Source organism: Pipistrellus hanaki (genome assembly GCF_964339955.1).
Source record: "Pipistrellus hanaki genome assembly, chromosome: 21".
NCBI lineage: Eukaryota > Metazoa > Chordata > Mammalia > Chiroptera > Vespertilionidae > Pipistrellus > Pipistrellus hanaki.
In genome coordinates, this window is record NC_140523.1 from 525,639 (window position 1) to 542,045 (window position 16,407).

At 62.3% G+C, this 16,407-nt stretch overlaps 2 protein-coding genes across 2 annotated transcripts in view; both read right to left on the reverse strand.

The window, feature by feature from the left end:
- Nucleotides 1–42: 42 nt before the first annotated feature.
- The window catches only part of ENTREP2 (endosomal transmembrane epsin interactor 2), a 41,481-nt gene continuing 25,116 nt past the window's right edge, over nucleotides 43–16,407 (reverse strand). Inside the window, exons 3-11 of the mRNA XM_084869210.1 lie at nucleotides 11,619–11,729; nucleotides 9,450–9,584; nucleotides 8,684–8,791; nucleotides 7,315–7,475; nucleotides 6,507–6,642; nucleotides 5,548–5,623; nucleotides 5,267–5,476; nucleotides 3,633–4,599; nucleotides 43–151 (exon numbers count right to left, since the gene is read on the reverse strand). Of these exons, the coding sequence (XP_084725336.1) occupies nucleotides 4,337–4,599; nucleotides 5,267–5,476; nucleotides 5,548–5,623; nucleotides 6,507–6,642; nucleotides 7,315–7,475; nucleotides 8,684–8,791; nucleotides 9,450–9,584; nucleotides 11,619–11,729 (1,200 nt within the window). The 3' untranslated portion in view covers nucleotides 43–151; nucleotides 3,633–4,336. The remainder of the gene's footprint in view (nucleotides 152–3,632; nucleotides 4,600–5,266; nucleotides 5,477–5,547; nucleotides 5,624–6,506; nucleotides 6,643–7,314; nucleotides 7,476–8,683; nucleotides 8,792–9,449; nucleotides 9,585–11,618; nucleotides 11,730–16,407) is intronic.
- Nucleotides 13,898–15,389, reverse strand: NSMCE3 (NSE3 homolog, SMC5-SMC6 complex component). The gene has a single exon (XM_084868990.1). It carries the CDS (start codon nucleotides 15,274–15,276, stop codon nucleotides 14,305–14,307), a length of 972 nt encoding a protein of 323 aa, XP_084725116.1. The 5' UTR covers nucleotides 15,277–15,389; the 3' UTR covers nucleotides 13,898–14,304.

The window sequence follows — 16,407 nt, forward strand, 5'->3', positions numbered from 1 at the left end:
GTGTGTGCTGTGCTGTGCGTCTGTCCTCCGCGCGCGAGCCAGCCGGCGACAGCGAGCTCCGGGCGGCAGGGAGGGTCCCGGGAGGCCCCTCAGGTCGTCCCGTACCCGACGCCGGGGCACACGATGGACCAACTCCGAGGAGGAGGCGCCGCTGAGGTAAAGGAAGGACGGGGCCACAACGTCAGATCCGCCCGTAGAAGCCCCGCTGCCTCCGCCCCCGGCCCTCAGACCGGAGGCCTGGGACCCGCCGGCCCGTCCCCACTGTCCCCGCTCCTCCGGGACGCGGCCCGTCCCCACTGTCCCCGCTCCTCCGGGACGCGGCCCGTCCCCACTGTCCCCGCTCCTCCGGGACACGGCCCGTCCCCACTGTCCCCGCTCCTCCGGGGGCGCGGCCCATCCCCACTGTCCCCGCTCCTCCGGGGACGCGGCCCGTCCCCACTGTCCCCGCTCCTCCGGGACACGGCCCGTCCCCACTGTCCCCGCTCCTCCGGGGGACCCGCCGGCCCGTCCCCACTGTCCCCGCTCCTCCGGGGACACGGCCCGTCCCCACTGTCCCCGCTCCTCCGGGGGACCCGCCGGCCCGTCCCCACTGTCCCCGCTCCTCCGGGGGACCCGCCGGCCCGTCCCCACTGTCCCCGCTCCTCCGGGGGCGCGGCCCGTCCCCACTGTCCCCGCTCCTCCGGGGGCGCGGCCCGTCCCCACTGTCCCCGCTCCTCCGGGACACGGCCCATCCCCACTGTCCCCGCTCCTCCGGGGGACACGGCCCGTCCCCACTGTCCCCGCTCCTCCGGGGGACCCGCCGGCCCGTCCCCACTGTCCCCGCTCCTCCGGGACGCGGCCCATCCCCACTGTCCCCGCTCCTCCGGGACACGGCCCGTCCCCACTGTCCCCGCTCCTCCGGGGGCGCGGCCCGTCCCCACTGTCCCCGCTCCTCCGGGACACGGCCCGTCCCCACTGTCCCCGCTCCTCCGGGGGCGCGGCCCGTCCCCACTGTCCCCGCTCCTCCGGGACACGGCCCGTCCCCACTGTCCCCGCTCCTCCGGGGACACGGCCCGTCCCCACTGTCCCCGCTCCTCCGGGGACACGGCCCGTCCCCACTGTCCCCGCTCCTCCGGGGGCGCGGCCCGTCCCCACTGTCCCCGCTCCTCCGGGACACGGCCCGTCCCCACTGTCCCCGCTCCTCCGGGACACGGCCCGTCCCCACTGTCCCCGCTCCTCCGGGGACACGGCCCGTCCCCACTGTCCCCGCTCCTCCGGGACACGGCCCGTCCCCACTGTCCCCGCTCCTCCGGGACACGGCCCGTCCCCACTGTCCCCGCTCCTCCGGGACACGGCCCGTCCCCACTGTCCACGCTCCTCCGGGGGCGCGGCCCGTCCCCACTGTCCACGCTCCTCCGGGGGCGCGGCCCGTCCCCACTGTCCCCGCTCCTCCGGGGGACACGGCGGGCGGCCTGGGCACCAGCCCCTGTACAGTCCCCACCCCCACACACACACACACGTGCTTCCCACACACACACACACACACACACACACACACACACGTGCTTCCCACACACACACACACACACACACACACACACACGGAAACCTCGCCCGCCCCTCGGGGGCCCGGCGCTCCCGGCGAGCGTCCCAGCGGGCGGGCGGAGGTGACCGGCCTGGCCTGTCCGGGGGATACACTGTGACAAGAAGCCTTACCCGCTACCACCGCGCTCGGTCCCCTGCACGGCGTGCCGTGTGTGCATGCGCCGCCGAGGAGCCCGCTGACCCAATAAACACGCCGTCCTCCGTGTGGCTGTTTGTGAGCCGAGGCGCCCGACCGCACTCACCTCTGCGCGCCGCCCCGGGGCCCCGGAGCGGGACCGGTGCCACTCGGGTGCCTCCTGGCCTGACCCTCTTCCCAGTGGGGCAAGGCTGCCGACCACGAGAGGCCCCCTGGGGTCCCCGGGGCCGACCCCCGGTCTCCTCACCTGGGTCTCCTGCAGCCTGTCGGCTCTCCCCGGCTGCTCTCCGGGGCCACGGTCCGGGTCACCTGTCAGCCTGGGGACCCGCCTCGGCCATGAGGGGCGGCGGAGCCCACACCCTGGGGGGAGGAGGAGAGCCTGCAGGGGGAGCTGGAGGGAAGGGGCCCTCCCCGGGGTGCCCGGGACGGCTGAACGGCACCGGGGGGACCCACGGCTAACAGTGAGGTGCGGGGGGTAAGGGGGCACCAAATGACACACAAAACATCCAAATTCAAGGGCACATCCAGCCTGGAGGCCCTCCCTCCCCCCTACCCCCCGACAGGAGCCTGAGCTCCGCCCAGGACGGGGCAGGGCTGTCCTCACTCCCTGGTCTCACAGCTGCAGACAGCCCCCCGGGCCTGGCCCAGGGACGCGGTAAAGGCCCCTCCTGAGGCCAGACGGGGGGCTGCGGAAAGTCCTCACAGGAACGTGGCGGGGGGACTCTCAAACCCTCAGCTGAGAAAACCACACGCAAACGAATGAAACAGGGTCACAGTGTCCCCACATACACACATCAACACGGCACAGATCCAAGACCTGCACGTAAGACCCAGACCGCAGAAGGAAACGGGCACCGACCTCGGGGACCGGCCACAGGGAGCCTCTGACGAGCCTGAGCCCGAGGCCAGGGGAGCAAAGGCAGAGACGAGCGAGTGGGACCCCTCAGAACAGCTGCCCAGCGAGGGAGGGACAGAGGCAAACAGCTCCGCCAAAGGGCTGGCTTCCAAGCCAGACACGCCTCGTCCGACACCAAACTCCCGTCAGAAAGGGGCCGAGGACGGCACCCTCTCCGACAGACGGCCGCAGAGCTGCCCCACCTCCCCTGCCAGAGGCGCATCCCTGCAGGGCAGCAGCCCGTGTCCCTGCTGGTGGGAACAGGATGGGGCGGCCACCAGGGCAAGCGGCCTGGCGGTTCCCAGGAAACTGAGAACAGAGCTCCCCACGACCAGCAACCCCTCCCTTGGGCGTGCGCCCCCGAACTCCTGTGTCCACAGAGACACCCCCTGTGCTACAGGGCATTCCCGGCGGCCGGCACAGGGAAGCCACCTGAGCCCTGAGGGAGGGCACCTCACTGAGCGGGGGAAAGGCGCCGGGGCAGCACCGCGCACGGCGACCCGAGGACACGGTGCTGAGCAGATGCACAAGCCCGCTGTGGTGGCTGCCAGAGGCCCGGGCTGGGGTGGGGGTCCTAACAGATGGTGACGGAGAAGGTGTGACCTGGGGTGCTGGCGCACGGTGCCGTAGACGGACCCGTGTGGTCCTACTTGTTGGGGCTTCGGGGCGACAGCCCTTCACGGCCACGTGTAAGCTCCTGCCACAGGAAGTGCCTGGGGCACCAGGGTCGCACAGGGCCTGGAAACTCCTAGAACGCCTGAGCACTTACCTGCTTCCGGCCGCACGCCAGGCCACCAGCTCGCGCTGACCCACTGGGACAGGCTTCCCGCATGGCCTTCCGTCCGCACGTCCCCTCCCCAGCCCCTTCCCGTTGATACATCTGAGACGGCCGGTGAGCCTGTGCACACACCATGTCCCTGACCGGCCCTGTGGACCCACGCCAGCCACCCCCCGTTTAGTTAGAGGAGAGAGCCTAGCGGTTCCCCTGTGCCGTCTGCCCGTGTGCTCGCCCCTCACCTGCCGTGTCCGCGGAGGCGGGGCTGGAACCTCGGCTCGGTGGCGGGACGAAGCGGCCGGTCCATCCCGGTGCACAGCTGACCGTCACATGGCTCCTTCCCCGGCCTGTTCCCGGGCTGGACACCAGGCTCCCCTTCTCACGTCAGCGCCGTGACCACAGAGCAGAGGGGGCGCCCCCGAGCAGCCGCGGGGGCCTGTCCTCTCGGCCTCGTCCAGCGCAGGGCCGTTCAGGGGCTGGTGGCTGCAGAGGTGCCCCCGCTGCTGCCTGGCTGCTCCCGCAGCCCCACCGGGGGTGCTGGGCACACGGTGCCATCGATGGGCCTTGTAGTAAAGAAATGGCTGACAGCCTGGGCCTCCCCTTTAGCCGAGGGCACAGTGGCCCGGATAGGAGAAACAGCCTCCTCCTGGCCACTCTGTCCACGTCCGGGAACCAAACCGGGAGACTCCTCAGCTGGAGACACTCTGCGTCTTCATTCCTCGACAGTCGCCGGCCCCGGCTTCTTATGCCCCGGCCAGTCGGAGCCCCGCCCCGTGCCTGACGAGACCAGGGTTCCCAGGACACCAGACGGACGGTCCTCCTCGGTGCGGCTGGGCTGGGCTGGGCGGGACCTGTGTCCCCGGATACGATGGGCTGGCTCCTCCCGGGAGAGGGGCTCCCGCCGGCCCCCGCCGCCAGCCTGTCCGTGTCCACCGCGCGGGGCGGCTCACACCTGGTCCAGCACGGCCCCCTCTGCGGGGCGCTCTGCGGGGGAGAGGGGGCAGCTGGAGCGCCCCAGGAACTTAGCCACCAGGCCCCCGGGGCCCGCGCGGGCCGCGCTGTCCACGACGGAGCGCGGCCGCTGTTTGGCAACCGATGGCGAGGCCTCGGGCTCCGGGCGCCGCTGCGGCTCCCGGGTGTCAGGGTGCCCGGGTGGGGAGGGCGGGTGTCTGTGGGCGCAGGCAGCCGCGGCGGAGCGAGACCGGGAGACTGAAAGCCAAGGGCAAAGAGGACGTGTGAGAACAACCCCAACCGAACCAAGCCGAACCGAAGGCGCCGCCCGCCCTCTCGGGAGAGCGGACACACGCGGGGACCACGTTCTGCCGGGAGCTCCGGGTCCCAGGCTGGCGACCGGTCATGTCCCCGCTTCCTGGCCCCTCTGGCCCCTCAGCTCTGAGCTAGGGCGGCACTGACTGGCAGGCTGCAGCCTCCCGGGCCGAGGGGCTGTGGACGGCACAAGCAAAGCGGCCGGGGACAAGGGCCGTCCCCCCGGTCAGAATCGGCGCTCGGCCGGTGTGGCGGGCAGGCCCGGGAGGGGCGGACAGAGGCCGAATCTGTGCGACAAGATCCCGGGGCGCTGGGGGGTGCACAGCCCGGGCCAGTCCGGGTGGAGCCCGAAAGGTCACGGTCAAAGCCTGGCGCTCAGCACTTGGAGCTGGTGTGCAGCCTGGAGGCCGACCCACTGGTGGCTCTCGTCACCCCAGACTTCCGCCTCCTGTCCCGGGCAGAGCAGCGGGGCCTCAGACTGTCCACTCCCTGGGGGACCCGGCATCAGACCACGTGTCCTGTGGCCCGGGCAGGGCTCCCAGGACGCCGAGGACCAGGGCCGAGGCGCTGGGAGCACACATGCGGGGCCAAGGCGGGCGGGCACCCGTACCTGCTCCCCCCGACGAGCACACGGCGGGGTCGCTGGCGGAGCGGGCCAGGCGGCCGGGGCCCGGAGGTGTCCGTGAGCCCCGGCGGGGGCCCCCGGGGGCGGCGAGGCCGGGGGGCCGGGCTGGCGGCGGGGCGCCCGCGGGGCCATCGGGGGCCGGGTGGCTGGGACCGGGCGCGGTGCCACCCTGGGAGCCGGGGCGGCTGGTGCTCTCTGAAACCAGGGAAAACACGTTTAAATAAAAGAGGACAGACACCTCATTCCCCATCCGATGGCGAGGTTACCTTGGGCGCAGAGGCCGGCAGAGGCGTCCCCGTCCCGGGAGCTGGTCTGGGCCCCCTGCTGGGCTGTGCTCAGGACCTGCGGCCGGACACAGGCAGCGAGGCCGGTCAGGAGGGCGACCGGAGCCCGCCTTCTCGAGGGCACTGAGATCCCGTCCCCCAAAAGCCCCGGGGAGTGAGGCCCTTTCTCTGTGAGTTCTGACGTTTCTATCTCTCTCTCCCTCTCCCTTCCTCTCTGAATCAATAAAAAATATATATTTAAAAAAAAAATTTTTTTTTAAATGTATTTTTTTTTAATAATATATTTTATTGATTTTTAACAGAGAGGAAGGGAGAGAGATAGAGAGAGCTAGAAATGTCGATGAGAGAGAAACATCGACCAGCTGCCTCTTGCACACCCCCTACCGGGGATGTGCCCGCAACCAAGGTACATGCCCTTGACCGGAATCGAACCTGGGACCTTTCAGTCCACAGACCGACGCTCTACCACTGAGCCAAACTGGCTTCGGCTAAAAAAAATATTTCTAAAGATATCTAAAGGCGCCCTAGCCGGTTTGGCTCAGTGGATAGAGCATCAGCCTGTGGACTGAAGGGTCCAGGGTTCCATTCCCGGTCAGGGTACATGCCAGAGTTTGGACTCCATCCCCAGTGTGGGGCGTGCAGGAGGCAGCCGATCCATGATTCTCTCTCATCATTGATGTTTCTTCCTCTCTCTTTCTCTCTCCCCCTCTCCCTTCCTCTCTCTAAAATCAATAGAGATTTATAAATTTATATAAAGGCAGTAGAAGTTGGGGAGAAAAGTACATTTGTTAGGCTCACGCCTGAGGGGGGCCGAAGGGAAGAGGCACAAATGCTGGGGTTCTGCCCTCTGGGCCTGCTGCCTGCTCCCCACCATGGGCGAGTGACACACACACACACACACACACACACACACACACACCCCGTCCCACCGATGGTCTCACCTGGCTGGGCGGGGCCGGGCCCACCACGGCCTCGTAGGGTGGGGGCAGCTCGGCGGGGTAGAGCAGGCCGGGGCTGTTGATGGCCACGTGGTACAAGGTGCCGAACGGGGCGGGAGCCAAGTCCAGGTGGAGGCCCCTGCGGAGGGAACAGCCTGTCACCGGGAGGAGCCCCCCAGGCTGACAGCTCCCTGTCAGCTCCCCTGGCCGGGCACTCATCGCGCTGTGAAGTGAAAGCCTAATTCGCTCGGCAGTGTCAGCTTTTGTTCTCTGGAGGGAGAACACCACTGCCAATACGCTCAACGCCTCTGTCCATTAAAGCGGAAGCCCGCCGGCGTGGCTCAGCGGCTGAGCACCCACCTAGGAACCAGGAGGCCACAGTGAGGATTCTGGGTCAAGGGCACAGGCCCGGGTTGCGGGCTCGATCCCCAGCAGGGGGCGTGCAGGAGGCAGCCGATCCACGATTCTCTCCATCACTGATGATCCGCTCTCTCCCTCTCTTTTCCTCTCTCTCTCTGCAGAAGTATTTTAAAAAATTAAAATTAAAATGATCCCACAGTTGACTCCATGTTTCACCACAACCCCATGTCCTGTCGATGGCAGCTGTCACAGTGGCTCGGTTTCCTGGGTTTGGGTCTGTGTCCCGGAGAACCCTCTCGCTCTGTCCTGACCAACCTGCTCTCACGGCCTGCGTCCCGCCCCGCCCCCCAGCTTCTCCGCTGAAGATGGGCGCGCTCTGCCCGGGGATCTGCCTGACGGCCCCCCACCCCCTGCGTCAGCCGGTCCCCGAGGCCTGGGCGGCCGCACCCACCTGTGGGCCTCGGCCGTGGGCGTGCGGGAGTACTCGGGGGGGTAGTAGGGGGGAGGCGGCAGTGGGGGGACGAACTCATCGAAGTCCAGCGTCTGGTGGAGGATGGTGCCATGTGGGGTCACGCAGGCAGGGCTGGTGGAATGCGCCCGGTGCGGGAGGAACTGGAGAACAGAGGGTCGCGGTGACGGGACAGCTGGCGGCCTGGGTCTAGGGGAGCTATCTACATGAGCTTTGGTTTGGGCCTTACATCATTTGAACGGTTGGGCCTTGCCGGCTAAACACACATTCTACTTATTTATTTTTTTGAAATTGATTTTTAGAGAGAGAGAGAGAGAGAGGAAGGGAGGGAAAAGGTGAGCCGAATCAACTGGTTGCCTCCCACACACATACTCACCGGGACAGGAACGAACCCGCCACCCTTGGGTGTGTGGGCCGGTGCTCTAACCACTGAGCCCACCAGCAGGGCTGTAACCAGCTTTTCACTCGTCAGAGGCCCACCCGTCCTGGTCTGTCAGGTAGGTATGCAGCACCTGCCACCCGGACGCTTTTCTGTTGAACCCAGGCCTCATGAAGGTCCCGGTGGGTCCCAGGAGCGCCGGCCACAGTGGTGGCTGCCCAGGCCGGGTGAACGGGGGAGGGAAGATGCTGGAGGCCCTGAGGGGGGCTGGGCTGCCGGGAGTGGTGTTGCATCTCCCCCCTGACCCCTTCCTGGCACTGAGACCGGGCACAGCGGCCCTAGTTACACAGCGCTGCCTGCAAGGGTGCTACTATGCAAAGCATCTGACCAGAGCCCGCTGGTGTGGCCCCGTGGCCGAGCATCGACCTAGGAACCAGGAAGTCACCATTCCCGGTCAGAGCACAGGCCCGGGCTGTGGGCTCCAGCCCCAGGGGGTGTGCAGGAGGAGCCCAGGCCATGATTCTCTCTCCTCACTGACATTCCCCTCTCTCTCTCCCTCCCTCTCTCTCTCTCTGAAATCAATGGAAACATATATATTTTAAGTCTGAAGAGCACAGGTGAGCAGGTTCTTATCTGAGAAGAAGGCCCCGCTGAGCAGCTCTGCTCCAGGGAGCGCGGCCTGAGGCGCCGCCGTGCCGGGGGGGCGGGCCCAGGGCAGGTCTGGGCTGGAGGCTGTGGCTCCACAGGAGCACCCCGGGGGGCAGGGCTCCGTCCGCCAGAAGCCCAACCGCAAACACGCCGACGGCACCGCGGGACAGTCCTTTCTCGCCCTGACCGCGGACCCACACGCCCCAGGATGTCAGGGCACGCCGCCCCCGGGGCTTCTGGCTGGAAGCTAGGATTGTCCCTCTCCCACGTCCGTCCGCCCGTCCGTCCGTCGGGGTGTGGAGGAGGAGGGGCCGGGCCGCTCACCAGGTGCAGGATGTCGGCGGACACCATCTGCATGCAGCACATGGCGGTGGCCAGGGCGCACACGATGGTGGAGAGGACGTTGAGGGCGCAGACGCTGAACAGCAGGTCCTGCGGGGAGACGCGGAGGTCAGGGCCCTGCAGCCCGGGCAGGTCCTGAGCAGCAGCCTCCGGCCCGGGACCGGCCCGCCCTCCGCCTCCCTCCGCCTCCGCCTCCGCCTCCCGGACGCCTCGCACTGAGATATCTATGTCCACGGTCAGCACTGGCCCTGCCTGGCTGGTGCTGCTTATCGCTGAGCATCGATCTAGGAACCAGGAGGTTATGGTTCGATTCCCGGTCAGGGCACAGGCCTGGGCTGGGGGGCCGGATCCCCAGTGTGGGGGCGTGCAGGAGGCAGCCGTCCACGATTCTCTCTCCTCATGGATGTTTCTCTCTCTCTCTCTCTCTCCCCCTTTCTCTCTGACATCAATAAAAAAAAATTTTTTTTAAAGGAAAGCCAGCAGCCATCTGTTCCCTGATGGTGGGACAGCGGGCGAGCTGGAGGCTGCAATTCGTCAAGGCCTTCCGTCCACTCCCACCCGCTTCGCGCGTCCGCCCAGGGCAGGGAAGGGAGGAGGTGAGAACGGGACGAGGAGAAAGGAGACCTGTGACCCTCGGACGGGAGTCCCCGAGAGAGAGAGAGCCCCTCTGGGTCTAACCGACCACGGAGAGCACGCCCGCCGGCTGGGCCCGCCCGTGTGCGCGGGCGGGGGGCCGGCTCCGGGTCACCTTGAGGGTCAGCCGCACGGCGCTGCAGTCCTCCCGCAGTGGGTTCAGCTTCAGCGTCTCCCCGAGGTTGCTGCAGCCGGCCGCCTGGTGCTGCGTCTCACAGCAGATGCACACCTCCACGCTGTCAAACTTGATCTGCACGGACACGGGCACAGCTCGCCACGGCTCGCGGCCTGGCCTGGCCTGGCGGGCGCCCCGCAGACGCAGGCAGACGCGCGCGCGTGCGCGCACACACACACACACACACACACACACACACACGGACCAGCACACGCCTTGGTTCGAAGCACCTGGTTTATGCCCAGCACACTAAGACACACCAGCCCAGGCAGTGGGTGGAGCTATTTTTTTTTTTAAATATGTTTTTGTTGATCTCAGAGAAGAAGGGAGAGGGAGAGAGAGAGAGAGCAGAAGCATCAGTGGAGAGAGGGAATTACTGATAAGCTACCCCCACACGTACAATACACACACTGGGGATGGAGCCAGCAACCTGGGCACATGCCCCCACCAGGAATCAAACTGTGACCTCCCAGTTCACAGGTCAACGCTCAACCACTGAGCCACACGGCCAGGCCAAACACTTTTTTTTTTTTTTTAAAGCTACGCCGCTTGGTAATCCCGGGGGCTGCGGAGGAGACCAGACAATGACAGAGCCGCCTCGGAGGCGGCCGCGGACTCTCGGCCACGGTTTCCTGCATCTCCCAGGCCCCGCTCTTCCGAACCTGCCGCCTCCGGCCTCGGGCACATCCTCTCGTAATTTATGCTCCATCAGGGTTGCCCTGGTTACTGTGGGGCTCTTCTGAGGGCTGTGGCTACATAATGGGTGTTGCCTTGGTTACTGGGCACTTTCCATTTTGAGGCTGGAGCGCTGGCATACACACAGCCACGAGCCTCAGCCTTGGACCGAGGAGGTGGCCCCAGCCTCCACGTGGGCGTGCCCACCGCCTTCCCACGATGGCCAGACCGAGGGGCGCAGAGGGCCGTCCTGTCTGCAGACCCGGGGTGGCCACAGCGGGGTGAATCTCCATGAGTCACACCGAGTCCGGGAAGCCAATCCCACAGGCTTACGCGATGTGTACGCTCACGGAACACTTCGAGAAGACGAGACTTTAAAATACATTTCAAAATACAGCACCTCAAGATCATAAACATGGTAAATTCTTTTCTTTTTCTTTTTTTTTTAAAGAATGAAAAGGGAGCCCACTTTCCGGGAGGATATATCTGCCAAGGATAAGAGGCTAATTCCCAGAATATATAATAAAGAACTCCTACTGCCTAACAAAAGGAAGACAAACGATCCAATTTAAAAAACGGGCCAAGGACCTAATTAGACCCCTCTCCGAAGGGGACACACACACACAGCCCAGATGAAAAAACGCTCCCAGCCACGCAGCATCAGAGAGAGGCTGAGACGAGGAGGTGCCACCTCACACCTGTCCAAGTGGCTGCCATCGCCAATCGCCAATCGACAGGCGCTGGGGAGGGTGTGGGGAAAGGGACCCTCGTGCACTGCTGGTGGGAATGCAGACGGGTGCGGCCACCGTGGAGAACAGTGTGAACTTCCTTAAAATGCTAACAGTGGTGCTGCTGTCTGAGCCAGCAAGCCTAATTCTAGGAATATGTCCTAAAAAACCAGAAACACAAACACCCTGTGTTCATCGCGGCGCTATTTCAATGACCAATATCTGGAAAGAGCCCACTGCCTACTGGAAAACGAGTGGATAAAAACGTTGTGGGACGCCCTAGCCAGTGTGGCTCAGTGGATAGAGCGCCAACCTGCAGACTCGAGGGTATCGGGTTCGATTCTGGTCGAGGGCCCAGGTCGCTGGCTCCATCCCCAGTGTGGGGCGTGCAGGAGGCAGCCAGTCCACGACTCTCTCTCATCATGGATGTTTCTCTCTCTCTCTCTCCCTCTCCTCTCTGAAATCAATAAAAAAAAACTTCTTCTAACACCACTTCCCCAACACAGACTCGCCCAGGCCATGGTATTTTGTGGAAGAGCCACACTCCAGGGGCCAAAGAGCCGCCTGTGGCTGGAGAGCTGAGGTTTGCCGACCACGGGGCTGGACAGCCGTGAAGGGCCCGAGGACAGGCAGGCGCTGACAGCTGTCTCACACGGACCCCTGCGGCCACCCCTCGGGACGGGACGGCGGGCGTGTCCCTGCTCACCAGCTGGCAGGCTCCCAGGGCGCGGACGAGCTGGGCGTTCTGGCAGGAGAGGATGGAGCCGGCCAAGTTGAGCATCACGCACACGGCGGACAGCAGCATGAAGAAGGTGACCTGCAAGAGACCCAGAGCTGGGGACTCACCTGGAGATCGGGCTGCAGGACGGCTCTCCGAGGCCCACGCGTCACACGCATGGCGAGCTTTAAAGGAAGTCTTGTTTCTCAGAATTGCAAGCGCGGCTTCCCGTACATCAGACAGAAAAAGTTGCTCTGAAAGGCCACTGGCCGTGCCATGACTTTATCGGAAATACCTGCTACAGCGTTCAGGAGGCTAACCCTGAAGATACTATACAACAGATGGTCTCAAATAGCTTTCCAGTCAAGGGCATGTGCCTTGGTTGCCGGCACATCCCAGTAGGGGGCGTGCAAGAGGCAGCTGGCCGATGATTCTCTCTCATCGATGTTTCTAACTCTCTATCCCTCTCTCTTCCTCTCTGTAAAAAATCAATAAAATATATTAAAAATAATAATAAAAATAAAACTGAAATCACCTGGCAACTCGCTGACAGTAAACTGTTCTCATCTTTCTGAGAAAAAGGGGAGGAGGGGGGGAAGTGCCTCAGATAGAACTGACAATGCCCTGGGTTATGACGGTTTTCACCAGGAGGAGGAAAATGCAGAATGAGCACACACCCGAGGGGAAGGTACTGGGCCAGGCGGCAGGATGCTTTGCTGGAAATAAGATGCAAACCAGGAGGAACATCTGCAAGGGCCAGCTATATTCCACTGATGAAATCAATGCGAATTCCTTCGGCAGAAGGAAACCCAGGACCCTACCCCATTCCTCCACGCCACCACCTGCCCACCAGACTCTCGTAGATACTTCCAGGTGTTGATCCAGCTCCCTTTTTTAACTGTTTACCCCGTTTCATGATTAATGTGCAGTTTCTTCCCCCAAAACAATTCTCCTATCCACCCCCTGGAAGTTCCTTGCTAGGCATCTCTAAGCAGCATTTTGCAGAAGCTATGGCGGGACAGTGGAGACCACGAGCTCTTTTCTTCAGGTTCATTTAATCCACACAAGAAACTATAGCCCTGGCTGGTGTGGCTCAGTGGATAGAACACCAGCCTGTGGAGTGAAGGGTCCCGGGTTCGATTCCAGCTAAGGGCCTGTACTTTGGTTGCAGCAGTTGCAGGCTTGATCCCCGGCCCCGGTCGGGATGTGTGTGAACCAATCCATGTCTCTCTCACATCGATGTTTCTCCCACTCTCCCCCCCTTTCACTCTCTCTAAAAATCAGTGGGAAAATAGCCGCAGGTGAGGACTAGGGGGGAAAAAACCTATAATTATAGTTACTATTTCCCCCTTTTTGCAGATACATTGAGACTCAGAGAGTTGAAAACCTACCCCAAACCACCACGCTGACATAACATGAGCCGTAATTCAGTCAGTTTGGCCGCCTCAGAACCTGTACCCCTTTCCCTACCCTACAACAGCCAGGGGCGATCTAACATCTAGTTCCCCTGCTTTTACTATTTTATATGGGCTCTACTCACCAAGAATTATGTTTTTTCATAAAACCACAGTCAGACTAGAAAATTGCCATAACTTTTGAACGAGTGACTCGAATTCTAGGAATGATTTCGAGCAAGATAATGAAAGGGAACCTTACAAATAATTTTTTAACTGCTCATGTTTTTTAAAATTGTGAGGAACAAAGTACTAAACCCCAGGCGTGGTGCCAAGGACTTTACAGACACTTCCACATCTAAGTGTCACATTACCGCCGCTATCGGAGCAGCAGCCCATCTGTGGGCGCGTTAGGAAAGCTGCCTAACTAACTACGTGCTCAGGCGGAGCCGGAGTCTGAAGCCGGGTGTCTGCTCCCCAAGCAGGTGCGGTTCATCTCTGAAGGGTTTACTGACAGTTTGTGGCCTGTCACAGTGAGAGAAATGTATTTCACATCATGATGCCGTCTGCACATGCACATCTGGACATAAAGCAACTTCTACAAAACACTCCTAACTGTAATATGTAGCAAAAACTGTCTTTTAAAAAAATGTGGGTTCTTAGACTTACGATTTAAAAAATGCACAATGCTTACCTGCTTTCAAAGATATAGTATTTATTATAATGAGGGTAGGAAAAAAGCTAAATGGTTAGCTACAGAGCTAAATAATAATCATGAATGTAAAAAAGTTGCCGAGAAAATACAATTTTCTTATACGCAGAAAACATAAAAGAGCTGTGCTGAGGCAAAAAAGAGGATATAGGCAATTCTACTTTTAATTTATAAAGGCTTTTATTTTTCCTTACAAACTGGGGCAGTTTGGAGGCCATATAACAGCCACTTATACTGACTTGGCACCAATACAAATGACTGATGTTCTTTGTTCCAATCAGTACAAAGTTTTCCAATTACTTTTATAAAGCTAGCCAAATTTATACACACACACACACACACACACACAAAATACAGGCACTAAAACAAAATAAATCCTCTCCTCATATTTTTATAAATGAAAACTTGAAACCAAATACTTTATAATAGTAAAATAACAAAAGTTTGCAAACACATCCTACAGCTACACACATTTCAGCTTTACAGAAATATGTCCCCTGCCCCACTGACACCCCTCAGGCCTGTGCCTTTGACCCTCGCCCCCAGGCGTCCCCCGGAACCTATGGCTTCAAGAGGAGGGGGCTGGGGCGCTGGTCTGAGGCCGGGCGCTGGTCTGGGATGGGGCTCTGGTCTGAGATCGGGCGCTGGTCTGGGACGCCCCGCTGGTCTGCGATGGGGCGCTGGTCTGCGGTCGGGCCCTGTCCTCCTCCTCCGCCAGGGCCTCGCAGTACTGGGCCGGCCAGTCCTTGGGGTCCTGATTGTGGACTTTGGCCACAAACTTGAGGACCTTCATCTTGCTGGTTTCCAGGCGGGTTCGCGGGCCCCACTGCAGCTCATAGTCCACGGGGTCCGTGTGCGGGATCCGCCGGTACTCCAGGTAGCGCTGCCGCACGAAGTCCTCGGTGATGAGCTTCTTCGGGTCGCCGAAGATCAGATGCTTCTTGGCGGGGTACACCCCGAGGCGACGCAGGAAGTCCCAGACCTCCGTCTCCTTGACGGTGTTGCCCTTCATGAAGATGAGCCCCAGGACGATCATGAGCAGGCCGGTGGTGGGCGTGCCCTGGTCGCCCCGCAGCTCGGCGTCCTCCTCCACGGGCTCCAGGCTGTTGATGAGGATGTAGGTGTTGCTCTTGGGCTCCAGTTCCACCAGCCGGTACCCGAACACGTACTGCAGGCGCTCGGCGGCGCGGCGCAGGAGGTCGGGGAATATGTCCTTGTAGTCGCCCAGGACGTGCTTCACGATGTCGGTGCGCTTGATGGGGATCTTCTTCTGGTCTTTGATCAGCAGGAACTGCACCAGCTCGGCCACCTTCAGCTCCAGCTGCTTCTGGGACCGCGGCCCCGCGGCCAGGGGGGCGTCGGGCCGGCGGCCGCCCTGCGACGAGGAGCGGCGGGGGTCCTGCGAGCCGCCGCCCCCGCGGGAGGTGCTCGGGGCCTCCTCGGCGGCGGCGCTTCTCGGCGCCCGGCCGTCTCCGCCGCGGCCCCAGTCCCTGTCGGCCTGGGAGCTGGGGCGGCCCCGGCTCCGCGGCCTCGGCAGCATGGCCCCGGCGGCGGGAGCCCGCTCCGGCGGGAACTCGGCGGTGCGGGGGCTGCGGGAGGCGGACGGGAGAGCCGCGCGCGCAGTGGGAATTGTGGGTAAGTCGGCGCGCCGGGCATCTGGGCGGGGCCGGGGGCGTGCGTATTGCGTCACAGACACTGCGCCGTGCGTCGGTGGAGGCCGCGCCCGTTGCGTCACAAAAGCGACGCAATGCGTGAGTCCTGAGCCGGCGGCGGGCGTGCGGGTTGCCGCGCTGGTGACTGGTCAGGACGGGAAGGGTCGTCCTTACCAAGCCCTGCAAGGGGCGCCCCGGAGCCCCAGCTCCTCAGCGAGTGTGCGGCTCGGTTCTGGCCCGGGACAGCGATACCGAAAGTCGGTGTCAAGCCCGTGGTTGAGCCTTGTCCCGAGAAGCAAGAGGTCGCGGGTTCGATTCCCGATCAGGGCACAATCCTGGGCTGCGGGCTCGACCCCTGGTGAGGGGTGTGCAGGAGGCAGCCAGTCGATGTTCTCTCTCATCGATATTTCTCTCTTTTCCCTGCCCCTTTCTCTAAAAAGGAAACCAATAGCCCTGACCAGTGTGGGTCAGTAGTTAGCGCATCTGCCGGCGCCCCTGAGGTTCGCGGGTGTGATTCCCCGTCAAAGGGAAAATACCTGGGGTCGCAGGTTTACTCCCTGCACCCAGTGGGGTCCGTGCGGGAGGCAACCAATCCATGTCGCGCTCTCACATCTCCCCCGCCCCATCTCTAAAAATCATTGGGAAAAATATCCTCCCGTGAGGATTAACAAATCCTCCCGTTTGCTTTGCCTTCGCCACCCATCCCCTTGCTGGAGCTTAAGGCCTCCTAACCATTTCCCACTTGTCACCTTCTCCAGGGCCCCTGAGAGTCTGTTAAAAAGGAAGGCGTGGTCAGGGCGGGCTTGTCTCATCCTTGCACTGTGCCAGCATTGATATTTTTGCATCAAACTCCACCAGTTAGACAACGACGACCACACCACCCCATAAAGCACGTTTCGTTTCTATGAAGTGTTTTTGCTTGGGCAAGCAAGTTCATCTTTGGAAAGCCCCTGGTCACGTAAACAACCACAATCTTAGCAGAAATGAGTAAGAAGCGCGCTACAAACAAACGCGCACTC